Source organism: Physella acuta, unplaced genomic scaffold (genome assembly GCF_028476545.2).
Source record: "Physella acuta isolate Inbredline_101_S28 unplaced genomic scaffold, ASM2847654v3 ptg000902l, whole genome shotgun sequence".
Classification (NCBI taxonomy): Eukaryota; Metazoa; Mollusca; class Gastropoda; family Physidae; genus Physella; species Physella acuta.
The window spans coordinates 277873-295594 of record NW_026732419.1 but is presented as its reverse complement, the minus strand read 5'-3'; the positions used below and the strand labels follow the sequence as shown (position 1 = coordinate 295594).

Genomic DNA, 17722 nt, shown 5'->3' with positions numbered 1-17722 from the left:
ATTTTGTTTTTAAGATTGTCAAGACCTCAGACAATTAAACTATAAATATTTTGTTTTTAAGATTGTCAAGACCTCAGACAATTAAACTATAAACTTTTTGTTTTTAAGATTGTCAAGACCTCCGACAGAAGAATGAAACATTTGAAAACTGCTGGAGAAGAACTGAGCAAGCTGGAGGCAGAGATGGGCAAATTTAATGCCTGGAAGTCTTCAGCCAATGAGGAGTTGGCCAGACAAGAAGCATGTCTTCAGAGGTTTGTGGTCATGTGACTTGACATTCTAGGACAGCTGCTGCTGAATTGATTTTGTCTTAGTTGAAACATTATCTTTAAACAAACAGAATAACCTTTGTAATACAGATTTAACTAATTGTAGGAACAATTAAGTGTCTCAATCTAAGTGCACTGTTAATCAACTTTACTTTTAAAGATAAAGCACAAAAAGATTTTTAGCATCATTAGTATTATTGTAAGAACTAAATAATTCAAGTTGTCTGTTGATATTAGAAACAGAGAAAACTTGAAGTCAGTGATGCTATTTTCTTGTCCTGTAGGTTTGAGGATCTGAAGCCCATCCAAGAGAAACAGAAAGAGCTGCAGTCTGACATCATGTCACATCAAGCTGACATTAGGTTCATGTCAAAGTCTCTACAAAGTTACATGGAGGAGGCCAAGGTAACACTGTGTGACAATCTTACATTGTAACCTCCCTTGTGTGCATCAATCTATTGGTTGACTGGAAAAATTTAGTATCTTAAGTAGACAAAGTTTTAAATTGTTTGCCTAAATTTACAAAGTTACATGGAGGAGGCCAAGGTAACACTGTGTGACAATCTTACATTGTAACCTCCCTTGTGTGCATCAATCTATCAATTGACTTGAATAATTTAGTATCTAAAGTAGACAATGTTTAAAATTGTTTGCCTAAATTTACAAAGTTACATGGAGGAGGCCAAGGTAACACTGTGTGACAATCTTACATTGTAACCTCCCTTGTGTGCATCAATCTATCAATTGACTTGAATAATTTAGTATCTAAAGTAGACAATGTTTAAAATTGTTTGCCTAAATTTACAAAGTTACATGGAGGAGGCCAAGGTAACACTGTGTGACAATCTTACATTGTAACCTCCCTTGTGTGCATCAATCTATCAATTGACTTGAATAATTTAGTATCTAAAGTAGACAAAGTTTTAAATTGTTTGCCTAAATTTGGGTTTTTTGTATTGTGCCACAGCTGCATAAACTTGAGGTGGACTCATTCCGTGCTGACCGCCAGAGACCAACACGCAGCAGCCTGATCAGCATGGATCACGTGGCGGCTGACAATGTCAAGGATAAGTTGAAGGACGTCTCTGAAGATTATAATGACTTAAAACAGAGGTAAGGCTTTTTGTCCATCACCTGGAATTCCTGTTGGGCTTAAACTCTCAGCAGTTCAACATGTTTTTAGTATCAGCATTGAATTTGAACCATGGAATGCAGCTTTCCTTATGTCGATAATAGGGCTGGTAAGTAGGTCACCCACCAGTTCTACGGCTTAATAAAACCTGCATGAACCATAAACTGGTTGGTGACCTACTTACCAGCCCTATAGCTAATGACTATCTGGGATGATTATCTTCTATGATAAAAAGGCTGAGATTACCTAAAATTTCAATCAAAAGAATTGCCTGTAAAACATTTTGTTCATGTTTCCCATGTCTGAGCCTTAAAATATTTCTTGCTGTGGTCCCCAGGTGTGCAGCCTTTGGGGACAGCCTGAACGAGCTGAGCTCCAAACAGCGAGGGTTCAATGACGCAGCCTTCAAGATGCTGTCCTGGCTGGCCGACACAGAGGACGAGCTGGCCACCATTAAGCAGGAGAGTGGGACCCCTGACCCAGACAAGCTCCACAGGCAGCTTGACCGCATCAAGTCCCTCAGCTCTGAGGTCCTCAGCCAGGGTAGTCTGATGGACGAGGTCCGCAAGAAGGGCCACGAGCTGACCCACAGTCTAAGTGGCCTGGCAGCAGATAGGCAACAGGTAAGCTGGGCATGTCAACAAAACTTATTTACATTACATTTTATGTGCAAAGTACAGCTTTAGATCAGTGGTTCTTTTTTTACTTTCTATTACACCTTATCATGTTGTATGTACAATCTAAATCTAGCTTTTGATCAATGGTTCTCTTTTTTTTCTTTCTAGTACCTTTAATGAAGCATTTGTTTAATGAGTAGTGCTTCTGAAGCCTTTTGAAACTTTTTTAAAATAGAAATTTTTTATTTTTTATTTAAAGTTATTAAGAGTTTATACACTTTGTGATAAATAAAACTCTACCAATGGTTGGTTTTGTATTTATGCATACATACCATATGTTGGGAATCAATGCTACACATGATTTACCTATCTAGTGTTGTTAAGCCTATTCACAATGCATGTGTTCAGGAATAGTAAGAGTTCTCATCATGTATGCCTTTAATCCCCACCTTCCATCCTGTGTGTCTGCAGGTGGAGAAGCTGGAGCATGACGTACAAGAGATAGATGACAGGTACACCAACGTCAACGACGCCATCAGCGCCCAGACCAAACTGCTGCAGGCCACCATCATGCAGTCGCAGGATGTGCAGGGCGCCATCACAGAGCTGCAGTCCTGGCTGGACATGACGCAGACAGCCCTAGCCACCCAGCAGCTCATCGCTCTAGAGCAGCCATTGGTGGCAGAGCAGCAGCAGCAGTTTAAGTACATTGCTGCAGATGTTGATGCGTATGTAGCTTTTGGTTTTTACAACTTTATAATACTTAATTAATTTTTCTTGATGTGTTCGAACCTTTTGGTTTTTAAAACTTCATCAGGATATCTCTTAAAATACTAAAGCAAGATTTTTATTGTTGATGTGTGCATACCTTTTGGTTTGTAATTTTTTCAGAATATCACACTAAATACTAAAACATGATTTTTTTTTTAACTCACACATCATCAAAGTGTACACCTAAATGTTTAAAAAATTAAGAGTTTGGGTAAAAAAATATTTTATTTTGGCTCCATAGTTATTGTTTGTGATATTGTTATGTTTTGTTATCCCATTCAGCCACGGAGCTATTGTTGAGTCTGTCCGTCAAGCCACGCGTGACCTCATCAAGTCTGGTGACCTCCACATGGCCAGGGCACTGGAGCTTCAGCTGGCTGACATTGAGGAGAGGTTTGCCAACCTCAGCAACATCAGCGACGAGAGGGCCACAGCTTTTAAAGAGGTCAGCACCAAGCTGAATGACTTCCATGAGAAGCTGGACACCACCCACAACTGGCTGCAGTCTAAGATTGATGACCTACACTCCAGTGATCTCAATTCTATGAATGTGGAAGATGCAGCTCAGCATCTGACCACCATCGCCACAGAGAAACAAAAGAAAGAGAAGGACATTGCCCAGCTGAAAGCTACAGCCAAGGAGCTGAAGGAAGACCCACGAACTGGAAGTCCAGCCGCGCTGAACGCGGCGCTGTCAGACCTTGAGAGGGCTGCCAGTGAGTTTGACGGGGCCCTGAGAGAGAAGGAAGCAGATATAGCTGAGAGAGACAGACAGGGCAATGAGTACGACTCTGCCAAGACCTTGATGCTGCTGTGGCTGGCTCAGATGGAGGCGAGACTGGATGAGTTTGAGCCTGCTGCTATTGAAGTTGACATCGTAGAGAAGCAGATCTCAGACTTGCAGGTATGTCCTCAGATACTAGATCTTTTATTTTCTTCATTGTAAGAATTATTTAGTGAATTTAAGTTTCAGCTATTTTTAGAAGTTTTGTTTAAGTTGTTAAATATGTTTGTATTCAAATTTGATGCAATGATTTTAAAACAATTTAATTCTAGTTGAAACTTTTAACTCTTTGAATTTAAAGATTAGGAAAAGATTAAAAACCTTTTATTGTAGTTAAAATTATTTTTGTATATAGTTTTGGCTAAATTTTTAAAATAACATATTACATTGAATGTTTAGCCAATGATTGAAGAATATGAAGACCAAGGACCTAGAGTGGATGAAGTGAACGACCTTGGCAATGCACTGGATGCAATGACCAGCTCCGGGGAGCGACCACTCAGTCCTATCAGACGCCTGGGACGTGAGTCTCTCAAATCTTTCCTCCATTCTAGAATTAACATGAGTTTGTGTCATTCTGAATACCATTTCAAATCTTTAAGATTTTATATTATTAAATATTCAGTCTAGCAATAGCATTTCAAAAGTTTTGTTTTGAGTTTCCCTGCTCAAAGATATGACACAAATATTCTAATAGAGTTTTTAACAGACTTAACCAGTAATTTACTTTATTTTAAAAAGTAATCCAATACTTTTTAACATTTATATATTTATTGTAAAGATTTTAAATTTTGCATAGAAAATTAGTCATTAAAGTGGCTTATCTATAATTTTAAAGTTACATTTCTGCTCCTAACTACAGTTGATGTGTGTTGTAGTTTGTGCTGTTTTTTTTTTTTTACCTGATGCTTATTTAATTAACTTAATAGTTTTAACTTCTTTAGACAAACTTAGAACCTAAAACCATTTTAACCTCTTTCCGTGTTTCTCGTAGTAGTGTTTTTTCGTATGTCACTAGTCACTTTGTTTCTTATAAGTTATACCTCCAACTTTTAACTCCACTGTGAATGGTCGGCTAGTGACTGCTGTTTGTTTTATCTCTATCATTTCATTACCCTTCCTTCTTTTTGGTATGTTTGCACACGTCTAGGCACTCGTCGCATCCCAGGACTGATGTCACCCCGTCTGCGCACCCCCTCCCCCACATTCCCCTCCCTGTCCCCCACCGCCCTGAAATCTTCCATGTCCAGTGAGTCTAGTGGTGTCAGCAGTAGAAAGAGCTCAACAGACAACATTTTGTTGGATGGTAAGAATGTACTTAGATTACTTCATCTTTTTCTGTTGTCATGCACGAATCACTTCAACTACCTGAATGCATGTCTCTCCGAAGTTTTTTTTTTTTAAATTTACTACAGTATTTTTTAAAATAATTTTTTTTTTCATGGAACAGTTTACATTTTTCTAATCTTAAAAGATTTGACCATAAAGTATGCATTCTTCCCCTCTTGTATGCACGATATGTTTGATTTTACTTTTAATTGTTATATCACAGCTTGCTAAGAACAATTTTTTTCTCTTTTTATGTGTAAATTGTAAAGGTTTTAAATAACATTTTAATTTCATAACATTTTTTTATATAATTCAGTTCCAGTTATAACGTATTAACTTAACTCTAACTTTTAGAAAAATAGACAAAATTATTATTGAGAATATCAATTTAACACTTTTTAACCCATTAAACAGTATTTACTTGTTTAATGGCATTTATATTGTTGGTAGAATAATGCTTTTATTCACTCACTTCTAACAAACAATTATTATTTAATAATATAATTTTATAATATTTTTGTTTTTATATTTTAAAATGTGTGTGTTAGCAATTCACATATATAGAACTGCATGTATTTTTGTATGTAAAGAAACCAACGTATAGATTATGGCCTCTGAGTACAATTTCTACTTTAATTACATTCAACCAGGTGGTATCTTTAATGTCATCACTTTTTTTTCAAGTGTAATATATTCCCAATACATATATTATATACATAATTTAACAAATTTCATAAGATTCAACATGTATCATTTTAGCAGAAACTTATTTTTAATTTCTTAATAAACAATACTTTTGTCATAAATTTACGTAACCTACTTTAGTTTAATGTATAAGAAGCTAAACTTTGAATGATTTATTGGTGCAACATGCAACACCTTTACGAATGCTGTAACAGCCTTACACATGCTGTAACAGCCTGACACATACTGTACCAGCTCCACAAATACTAAAACCACCAACACAAATCCTACCCAGATCTGTCAGAGACCCAGCAACAGTTGCTGGACATCAACCAGCGCTACGAGATCATTGGTGAGAGGCTGATGGAGCGCCAGCAGGAGCTACAGAATGTCCTGGCCTCCATCAGGACCTTCCTGCAGGACATGCAGGACGTCCTGACCTGGCTGGACGACAAGGATGGACAGATGAGCGCAGCCGGCGCTGGGGATATCCCAGCCAATGAGAAGGCTGCCAAGAAGAAGCTGAAAGAACATGAGGTTTTTATTACAGTTTCTTTCTAAATCACTGATTAACAAAGTTACATTTTAATGGATTTTCTTTTAATTTTCCTAGTGAAATATATCGCTAGTTCGTATAATACCATTCTAGCATTGTTCACAAGATTTAAAAAATTTTTCTATTTAATCACAAATTTGATTTTATAGTATTTTTTATTTCTTAGTATTCAGTACTTTCCTCATTAACACAATTTAAAAGATTTTTTAAAACATTTACAATAAAATTGTTAATTTTCTTTGAAAAAAATTCCTCAAAATAATCAAAGATGGACTATAATTATTTGGTATAAAAATACGTTTCTAAATGGGTAATTGGCAATGGTTTTGTCTTCAGGAGTTCCACCGTGAACTGCTGGGCAAGGAAGGTCTGGTCGAGGAGATCCGCAAGAAGGCTCAAGATCTGCTCAAGTCACACCCTGGTGTTCCTGGTCTGGATACACTCCAGTCACAGCTGACTGATATAGGTAAGTCACAGTTCACTGACTGATATAGGTAAGTCACTGTTCACACATGTACGAATATATAGACAAATATAGAATTATGATAGAACAGCTATGGTACCAAAACAATGTATCTATTTTTTTATCTGTTTAGACTTGATATCTGTGAATATAAGTAAATCCTGTTACTGTTTTATTTAGATGACAAATGGCACGGCCTAAGAGCCCTGTCTGAAGAACGCCGTAAAGGACTTGAAGACGCTGTGGGAGACCTGCGAGATTTCCGTGAGCATGAAGAACAGCTGACCAAATGGTTTGGCCAGAAGGAAAAACTGATGGACGTCCTGGGTCCTGTGGCCATGGAGCCCTCGCTGCTCAACAGCCAGATGGAGCAGGTCAAGGTGTGTAACTGCGACTAAACATTTCTGTTATGTCCTAACATCTTTCTTGCATACTTCACAGTTCTGTGGTTACCACATTGTTACCGGGCTTATTTCTGTTGTCATATCCTAACATCTTCTTTACATACCGTACTTCACATTTCTGTGATAACTACATTTCTGGCATCATTTCCCTAACATTTCTATGGTTTCCTTACATTTCTGTGATCAAAACCCCATACTAGTCTTTTTAGCTCCACATTTCTGTCACCATAACTCCACACTTGTCATCTCCACATTTCTGTCACCATAACTCCACACTTGTCATCTCCACATTTCTGTCACCATTACTCCACACTTGTCATCTCCACATTTCTGTCACCATAACTCCACACTTGTCATCTCCACATTTCTGTCACCATAACTCCACATTTGTCATCTCCACATTTCTGTACTGTCCCCTGCAGGTTTTGAAAGAAGAGTTTGCCAGCCAAGAGCCAGTCTATGAGCAATTTGTCAACTCTGGTCACTCCATCATTGACTGGTGTGATGCCAACACCTCCGACAGCTCCACCATCAGCAAGAGGATTGATGCTGTCAGCAAGTCTTGGAATAAACTGCAGGGTAAAAGATTTGCTGTGTTATTAGTAAAACATTTGACATTATTGATATTTTTCTCTAAGGAAAGTTGTACAGTGATGGAGAGTGGGAGAGCACCTGAGTTCTAATTGTAAAGTCTCTGGTTCAGTTACAGGGCTTGAGGTGGTAAAATGGGTACCTGATTCAAGTTGGGGAAACTAAAGGTCCTTGGGGTAGTGCAGGTCTTTGGGGTAGTGCAGGTCTCTGGGGTAGTGCAGGTCTTTGGGGTAGTGCAGGTCTTTGGGGTAGTGCAGGTCTCTGGGGTAGTGCAGGTCTTTGGGGTAGTGCAGGTCTTTGGGGTAGTGCAGGTCCTTGGGGTAGTGCAGGTCTTTGGGGTAGTGCAGGTCTTTGGGGTAGTGCAGGTCTTTGGGGTAGTGCAGGTCTTTGGGGTAGTGCAGGTCCTTGGGGTAGCGCTGACTAAAGATATGCACCTATTCTGGCACTTGTCACATCCCAGGACTGATGTCACCCAGTCGGTGCACCCCCCCTCCCCCACCTTCCCCTTCATGTCCCCCACGGCTGAAGATATGTCCAAGTGATAAAGGGACTCCACATAACTAGACTATATCTATTCTAAATGTGTATTTGACTTTTTACTGCCAGTAAGTTGAGAAATGGAATAGTTTTGTTTTCCTTACCAGGGCGCCTGCAAGAGAGAGAGAAAAGTATCGACTCAGTACAAGGGTTGAGTGGGGAGTTCTCCACAGTCACGCGTGACTTGGCCAACTGGTTGTGTGAGTTTAGCGACAAACTTGACCACCTGCCCAAAGTCAGCTCGCAGCCGGATAAGCAGATGGCACAGAGGAAAGAACTTCAGGTAAACTAGCTATACAGCCTGTTATAAGTGTTTTGTCATGTCCGCTCTGATATAATTCAGAGTTGTAACTTTTCCACTTTTTTGCATGAATCCACTTTTTCTGCTTAAAGGAAAGTATTCATTAATATTTTTTCCTCCCATGGAATCATTTTAAAAGTCTGTTCTTGCAAATATATTTGAAAGACTATTTTATGTATGAAATATGCCAAGACGTGCTGTTCACATTATATTTTAATGAACTTGGACAGTTTTGCTACATGTATCGCCATAACAACAACATCCTCATCTTCTCATGATTTCTCTTATGCTGAGACCTACGATGTGCCTAACTTGTGACCATGCAATAATAGTTAATCTTTTTTTTTTAGTATTGAAAAAGCAGCTATTTAAGAGTATTTATTTATGTCAATCAATTTTATTATTTTGAAAATGAACTCATCAGTTGTGCAAGATATAATTTACTTCCCATATTTGTCTAGGACTTTGAAGAAGAGATGAGGAACAAGCTACCTCAGATCACCAAAGCCAGGGACTTGTGCCGCCAACTATGTGACAATGCTAAGGATCCTGCGACCAAGACTGACCTACGGTCCAAAATGACCGCATTGGATAAAGACATCAATGACACGATGAAGAAGCTAGGTAAGGAAAATAAATCTTTTGGCTTTACTGTGTAGTTTAATAATAAGTAACCCACTCATGGATTCCTGGGCAAATTTGTTTTATTATTTTTTAATCATTCTGTACGTAATAGATAATATTGAAGTTTGAAAAATGAATTTATCCAGCCATTTGTACAGTAATCTCATTTTGAATAATCCAAATTCTAGGTGCTACCACTAACACCACTCCACTCATCCCATTCTTTATATACATCTACTTTATATTTTATTGTAACAAAAATAATTATATATATATATAAAGACATAGAGACTCTCTCTCTCTCTCTCTCTCTCTCTCTCTCTCTCTCTCTCTGTATATATATATATATATATATATATATATATATATATATATATATATATATATATATATATATATATATATATATATATATATATATATGTGTGTGTATGTGTGTGTATATACATATATATATATAGGCATATATATATATATATATACAGGCATATATATATGCATATATATATTCGCATGCATATATATATACATATATATATGTATATATATACATATATACATATATATACAAATATATATACATACCTTCCCTTCATATGCCGAGATCAAAAAAACATATGAACTCTGCCCAATGGATCGCTAGGTCTGAATAAGATTCTTTACTTCATATATACTCAGTATAGTTTTACATTCATCATTGTTTCATAGGTCTAGACACATTTAAATGCTGAAAAGTAGTTTGAATCAACATTGAACATTCATTTTTAAATGCTACTTCCCATTAATGCAACTCAACATAACTAAGGGAGACAACCATTAACAATGTTCCAAAGATTGTTGAAAACAAAAGTTCAACATTAAATAAATAAAAGAGAGGATCAGTGTTTATAACTATCAAGTAAGAATATTGAAAATCATAAAGAACTTCCAGGCTTTACACTTTATTGTGTTTTGAATTCTCAATTGACTTTAACTTTAGTAGGAAACCAACAGTTATCATAAATGCTTACTTTGTAGACTTGTGACCTACGAAAATAAATTGCGTTTTTCAACGATTGATTTCACAGGATCCCTCACTAAAGGGACAAAAGGATCCTCGATTTTAAACAGAATTTAACTTTAAATATTAGATAAAAAAATTCAAGGATATCCTGAGTCCTTATCACTATGGACTATAGTGGCTTAATGAAATCTTGGGCCCCATCTTTTGTAGGCAAGTCAACAACTATATCCCTTGAGCTACCACAAGAAGAATGTCCAGACCCTTATCCATCGGCAACAACAACTATGCAAGTAATCATCAGTTCAAAAGGTCAACCAAACCTGCCGAGCCATATAATAAGATAGCTTATCAGCAATCATCAAATCCTGCTACTCAATTATGGCAGAGCCGACACCTGGTACTTCTCCTCACAAGCCTTTGACATCACGACAATGCACAACACATGCAAAACACACGGTCCATATACACTGCATTTCTCACTTCATAAAAATGACAAAATCCACAGGACCCACAGATTGGTTCCCCTTACACTTAACAATGCTACACTCATACAAGCACTACGCCCATATAGTAACAAAGAGCCATCCATAAATACAATCCCACACACTAATAATCGCAGCCTTTCTATCTACACCGATAAGCCAACAACTATCCCAACAACGCCTCTAATCCCAATGATTAAACCACCACAGACTGCTATGGAAACAATCAAAACCCAAAAGGAAGAACGAAGACAGTCCAGCCACACTGCAAGAAAGAAAAACGAAATCGGCCAAAACAACTTTAGAAACAACTGCAACAAGTCCACCAAACACGATAGAAACCCAGCCGCAACAAGAAACGACCACCGTACCAATTCAAATCTCCAAACCTTTAACTCCTGGAAAACACAATAGCTGCGGTTATTGCTTTCACAGTTTCAGTACTGCCAGCGAGTGTAAAACACATAAAAACTTCCCATCCTGATACGAGTAAATGCCCGCATTGTAACAATCTGATCAAAAGCAGAGGAGCAATAAAGCACCACGTACTAAAACACCCAGACACCGCCGTCTTCCAGTGTGGATACTGCCTAACAAGTCTATACGCCAAATGCGACATAGAAAAACACTTCAACAACCAGCACCCCGACAACGACCTCTGCCACAATCAAATATTCTACATCCTCAACACTGACAGATCCATTTCTTACATATATGCAGACAACAGAACATAAACAGACAGACAACTACATTTAAAAAAAAAACGTAAAGGACAACTCTTCTATTAGGACACTCTTTATTCACCCCTTAAATGAGTTTTTGTTCATTCCTCCCCCTCCGGATTCCAACACTTTCATTTTACCTTAACCCCTTTTACTGTTTATCACTTTGAATTTTGTATAACAACCCATATGATAACCATGTACATACTTATTATTACTACGTTTATTTGTAAAAAAAATTTGTCTCCATAGATGTTAACATTTATTTAAAAGTATGATGATGTTGATGTACTTATTTTAAATTGCAAATAAAAAAATAAATTAATAAATTAAAAAAATAAAGAAATAAAGAAAAAGAAAAATAAACAAATTTGAATAAAACAAAAAATTATAAAAAACCTAAAAAACATTTTAAAAATGCAACTAAACCCAAAGCTAGTGAACTTGATACCCTCATACCTTTTGTGATAAACAAACCAGCTATGTGATACTACAAAGCCATCACAGGTTTCAACATATTATGTGTCAAATATTCCAATGATCCAACATTTTAAATCAGCTGAGAAATGAACAAAAATCTGGTGATGGGATCATTAATATATTGATTACACTTTAAACTCAATAAACAGAGACTAATTACTACAGTTATGCTTTATTTTTCTGTTAAACCTTTTGTGTACCTCCTAATTTGAAGAGTGTGAAGAACACTGTACTAACATGTAATTTTTCTGTTAAACCTTTTGTGTACCTCCTAATTTGAAGAGTGTGAAGAACACTGTACTAACATGTAGTTTTACCTTCAATACCAACAGAAGCCAGGGCTGAAGCCTTAGAGGAGGCCTCTAAAGCAGGCAAGGAGTTCACAAGCAACTGCCAGAAGATGCTCCAGTGGATCCAGACAACCTCTGGCACTGTCATGGATTCTCCAGCTCTCACCAGTGACCCTGATGTGCTTCATCAGCAGGCCATGGAGAACAAGGTAGGTCCAGTGACTTGTTGTCTGAACCCACTAAGTTATGTCCAGTTACCAGAGTCCACATTATCTTAACCCACTAGGTAGGTCCAGTGGCCTTGTTGTTTGAACCCACAAGGTTATGTCCAGTTACCAGAGCCCTCATTATCTTAACCCACTAGGTAGGTCCAGTGACCTTGTTGTTTGAACCCACAAGGTTATGTGCAGTTACCAGAGTCCTCGTTATCTTAACCCACTAGGTAGGTTCATTGGCCAGTGACCTCGTTATCTTAACCCACAAGGTTAAGTCCAGTTACCACAGTCTTTGTTATCTTAACCCACAAGATAGGTCCTATCAAAGTTATAGGCATCACCCATAAACGATGTCACTCTTTTGTTTGATGATGTTTTACCCATTATCACACATCATCACAAAAAACTATGCCACCTCCAAAATGACTTCATACCTCAGCCTACAACACCCTAAAATTGCAGTTTTTTTATTTTTTGTAACATCAGTTTCTTTCTACATGATAAACTGAGCTCTGTCAAAGTTGAGTGTATTAATAATCAATTACAGTTTACAAAAACAGGCTTTTAAGAATGTGAAATAAGCACTAAAATTCAGCCTCTCAAATGCAAAAGTGCATTGTTACACTTTCTGAGGACCCCCCACCACCTCAATCTTTCTTGTCTCACATCATCACAAATTTCAAAACCCACCTAGGAGTGTGACTTGGTTTATGTATGACCCCATACCAAGTATGAAATCTACCAGCAGCTACAGCATGTTAGAAATTAGGAATGTTTTTTCAAGGATCTATTTATAGGCACTTGAAAATACAAGAAACGTATTTTTTTCTTAGATAGAAAATAACCTGTTTTTAATTAAATGATTTTCCAGACAATAAAACAAGAACTGAATCTAAAAGAACAAGAGATCCGCGGCCTGCTGGAGAAAGGTCACAAGTTTGTCCACGAAGCTTCCCCCACAGCTGAGACCATCAGCATCAAAGAGACCCTGAACCGGCTGGAGGCGGAGCTAGGGGAGCTGAAGGAGGTGGTGGTAGAGAGAGATGAGAAGATTGTTGCTGCCTCCAGCCACGCCCAGGCCTTCCAGCAGAGCCTGGAGAAGATCTCCTGGTGGATGGGCACGGCCGAGGAGAAGCTGAAGAAGATGAGCCCGGAGAGTTACGAGAAGGCCAGTGTGGTGGCTAAGATGAAGGAGTTGCAGGTTTGGCTTTGTTTCATCTCATCTAGAACTAAATACTAATTTGGTAAAATCTATCAAAGCTAATGGATTAAAATGTCTGAATAATTAAATAATGCTCTATAGAGTACTTAATTTTATAAAGTTGATAGTTTGAAAAATTATTTTTGCAAATAACACCACCCTTAAATTGCATGGCTTTAATTATAACCCGAATCAAATCAGTGACTGAATGACTGACTGAAAAAAACAGGAAGACTTTAATTTATAGTCCTGCCATCATTTAGGAATTAGTTAGAACACTCACTACTATATGCAATTGAAAGATAAATTTTTTACCAACACAGTGGAAATTGGAAGTAATTCTGATTGGCATTTTTTTTACTTACAATGATTCCCTTACACCTATCTTAAAATTGACAAAATGGATAAAACTTGAATATAAACCTCCATGACAAAAATATATTTTTTACTTTAGCCTTATCTACCAGCAAAATAATGCATTTCTTTGATAGATAATTTAATTTCCAATAATATAATTGGAGGAGAAAAGCAGCTTTAAAAAATTAAAACATGCTCAGAAAGCTATAATACTTTACAAAGATAGGTTTTTTTCTCCACAAAATATTTTTATTTTAGTCTTCAGTTAAATAAATGTATCATGTTCTTGGGTTTTAATTCTCTAGGCCCTACAGAATGAGTTCTTGAAGAAGTCACATGACCATGACAGCTTTAATAGAGAAGCTGATGCCCTTCTAGAAAGTGTGGAGGATCCTAATCATGAACTCAGTGGACAAAAGAATGAGGTCAACAGACGGTGGGATGCCATCAGCACTGGTAATACAACCGTCAAGTTTACTTTCTTAAACCATTATTTAGAGCATTTGTATTTTTTAAGTATTTGAGTAACTAAAACCAGATATGTAGACGTATTTCTAACACAAACATTGCTGTTGCAGGTCTGAGTGAGACAGCCCAGAACCTGGAGGACCTACAGAGTCGCCTGGCTGAGATTGAGGACAACATGTCCGACACCAAACATAGCCTCACTAGATGGGAGGACAAGCTGGCCGCCCACATGGACATGGGCACGGCCGCACGCGACCCCAAGCACATTGATAAAATTAGGGTAGGCTCACTTCTAACATGAAATATAGTTTTTGTGTACAACATTGAATTCGAAAAAAATTTTTACTACTAATATCAAGGTACCTGTATTAAAATACTTATAAATAAATATTTTTATTCTGTAATCCAATTTTTATGATAAAATAAAACCTTTAATAGAACACTATGGTATCGAGTACTTTTTCTTATAAGAAACAATAGTTAGGAGAAATTAAATTTTTTTTTTGTTTGTTTTTTTTAAATAAAACAACATTTTATGTTACATAAAAGTTTTACACACCAAAATTTGATTAAAATAAAGATTACATAATAGTGTTTTTTTTTTAAAGAATTATAGTTTTATGAGACATTTTTTATATTAAGTAGGCCCTATAGGTTTTAAATACAAGAGCTCTTTGCAAAAAAAAAAAAAAGAAAACATTAAAAATAAAATTGATATTTTGTCCACGTGCTCAAAGTATTTTGTTGTTGTCCAGGCCCTACAAGATGACATCGCAGGTCTAGAAAGTTCCCTGGACTACCTGGATGGTCTGGTGGGTGGCCTTGACCTGAATGAAGGCGCCGACCCTGTGGAGCTGCAGCAGGCTGTCAGGGCCCTGCGTGACAGGCAGGCGCAGCTGGGCAGTGAAGTGGGGGACCTGCTGACCAACATGGAGGCGGGGTCCACCATTGTTGCCCAGTTCCAGGTACTCACACAAACATCAGTTTTATAAACAGTTTTTTTAATGTGTACTTAAAGAAAAAATATTTCAAATTTACAAGACCAGACCTTGATTTCAAAACTTACTGATTACCTAACTAGTTTTGGTCTCATATCTCACAGATCTTGAACCTCTGATTTCTTTATACTTAATTGATTCGTAAACATTTTATGACTACACTAATCAAATTTTTTTATATCACCAGGACATGATGAGAAAGGTTTCAGCTGATCTCTCTGACCTTGACCTTGAGCTCTCCAAACTTGGCCCTATCTCAAGAGATGAGGATGAGCTGGAGACCCAGCAACAGGAAATGAAGGTCAGTCCACAGTGCCATGTTGTTTACAGTAAAACTTAGCAGTTTAAAACTGCAACATATGAGCTTTACATTCAAATCTAGCAGTTTAAAACTAATTTTTTTTCCTATTCCTGCTTCATATGACTTCACATTTAAATCTAGCAGTTAAAAACTTTTTTTTCCCAATTCTTGCTTCATATGACTTCACATTTAAATCTAGCAGTTAAAAACTTTTTTTCCCAATTCTTGCTTCATATGACTTCACATTTAAATCTAGCAGTTTAAAACTTTTTTTTCCCTATTCCTGCTTCATATGTCTTCACATTTAAATCTAGCAGTTTAAAACTTTTTTCTATTCTTTCATCATGTGATCCCCACATTCAAATTTGGCAGTTAAAAACTCTTTTCCTATTTCTTCATGTGAGCTTCACATTTAAATTGAGCAGTTAAAAACTATTTTTTTCTGTCCACAAGCATAAATTATCTACACTAAACTTAGCAGTTTAAAATTTTTCTCCCTCCTGCTCCACTAGAACATGGTTTTAAATGTAAATTTTGTCTGTGTCTTGTAGAACTTCCAGCACAACTTTACCAACAAGACAGACCAGATCTCTGACCTCAAGGAACAGGCGCGGGACCTGCAGCTGGCTGGCTTTGTGTCAGACCCAGAGCAGCTCAACAACCAGGTAATTAAGCCTAAACTTTAGGTAATTAACATTTAGGTAATCAAACCTAACCTTTAGGGAACCAAGCTTAACCTTTATTCACAATATTGTTGCTTCCTTCTACAAACTTTGTGTCAAAACGGCTCACCAACCACATAACTAACCCTAATCTGTACTCACAACGCTGTTGCTTTCTTCTTCTAAAATGTGTATGGCTTTTAATTTAAATTTTGTATATAATGAGTTTGTTGTAATTTTTTTTTAAATATTTATTTTCTAAAAGTATTTTTTCTTTTATTCTTTTTTTTATAAGACAAATAGAATATTTTAGTACCTACTGTCTTGAGGAAACTTGTCATAATTTACAACAACATGGTCATAATTTGCAACAAAATTGTCATAATTTTTCACACTTGTCATAATTTCTCACAACTGGTCATAATTTGCCTCAACATTGTCACTGTTTCTCATAACTTGTCATAATATGCCACAACTTGTCATAATTTGCAACAGCATTGTCATAATTTGCATCCACATTGTCATAATTTTCAACAACATTGTCATAATTTGCAACAACATTGTCATAATTTGCAACAACATTGTCATAATTTGCAACAACATTGTCATAATTTGCAACAACATTGTCATAATTTGCAACAACATTGTCATAATTTGCAACAACATTGTCATAATTTGCAACAACATTGTCATAATTTCTCACAACTCTTCAAACCCTCTCCACAGGTGGAGTCAGTGTTGTCACAGAAAGCCAAACTGAAAGAAAAAGCTGACATCAGACAGGCTGAGATAGACAGCAGCCTGAACAAGGTGAAGAAGATCAACGATAACCTCAGGTCAGTGCGCAGGAAGGTGGACGAGGCCATCGCCACCATTGACTCAATGAAACCCATCGGCAGCGACGCCAACCAGATCAAAGACCAGCAGGCTGAGCTCAAGGTAAATTCTCTAAGACATTCTAAGGGAGGGAGGTGAAGACACTACTGCAGTCTTTCATCTTAGATACATTTTGGGATTGTGGTGCTTTCAATATCAGTTCTAAACTAAACTGTAGGGATTCAGAGCATGAGCTTTGGAGGTATTTTACAAGATATTACAGTCCATTGATTGACAAATGCAAGATATACATAAGATGTTCATTAAAAAATAGTGTTTTCATTATGATAAGTGGCAAAGATTTTATAAATAGCACTATACAAAGGCTAGTATCAAAGATTTTATAAACACTTAGGTATTGTATCAAAACTTGTATAAATCTAACTTACACTACAAAGATGGTTTGTATCAAAGGTTTCCTCCATGTTTTATCTGTATCAGAACTTCCACAAGAGCAAGGTGGACCCTCTCCAGAAGGAACTGGAAGCTCTCAAGTCTGACATCCAAGGCCTGATACAGTCTGGTGGTTTGGCTGAGAACATTGGAGGCATTGACGGGGACATGGAGGCCCTGCAGGAGAGCTGGTCGGACCTCAGTGAGAAGGT

The 17722-nt window shown here is 37.0% G+C and overlaps 1 protein-coding gene across 13 annotated transcripts in view; it reads left to right on the top strand.

The window, feature by feature from the left end:
* LOC131953051 (uncharacterized) overlaps positions 1-17722 on the top strand; it is a 192351-nt gene that overhangs the window by 142825 nt on the left and 31804 nt on the right. For 12 of the 13 annotated variants that reach the window (XM_059316055.1, XM_059316063.1, XM_059316059.1 and 9 more), the window contains 23 exons: positions 109-254; positions 554-674; positions 1237-1382; positions 1739-2024; positions 2490-2746; positions 3072-3693; positions 3973-4096; positions 4724-4879; positions 5882-6123; positions 6479-6608; positions 6786-6985; positions 7432-7588; positions 8245-8420; positions 8900-9062; positions 12082-12248; positions 13126-13455; positions 14118-14268; positions 14391-14560; positions 15036-15245; positions 15466-15579; positions 16131-16244; positions 16968-17180; positions 17559-17720. In XM_059316055.1, the coding sequence (XP_059172038.1) occupies positions 109-254; positions 554-674; positions 1237-1382; positions 1739-2024; positions 2490-2746; positions 3072-3693; positions 3973-4096; positions 4724-4879; positions 5882-6123; positions 6479-6608; positions 6786-6985; positions 7432-7588; positions 8245-8420; positions 8900-9062; positions 12082-12248; positions 13126-13455; positions 14118-14268; positions 14391-14560; positions 15036-15245; positions 15466-15579; positions 16131-16244; positions 16968-17180; positions 17559-17720 (4557 nt within the window). The remainder of the gene's footprint in view (positions 1-108; positions 255-553; positions 675-1236; positions 1383-1738; positions 2025-2489; positions 2747-3071; positions 3694-3972; positions 4097-4723; positions 4880-5881; positions 6124-6478; positions 6609-6785; positions 6986-7431; positions 7589-8244; positions 8421-8899; positions 9063-12081; positions 12249-13125; positions 13456-14117; positions 14269-14390; positions 14561-15035; positions 15246-15465; positions 15580-16130; positions 16245-16967; positions 17181-17558; positions 17721-17722) is intronic. The other variant, XM_059316065.1, reaches the window with a different exon arrangement.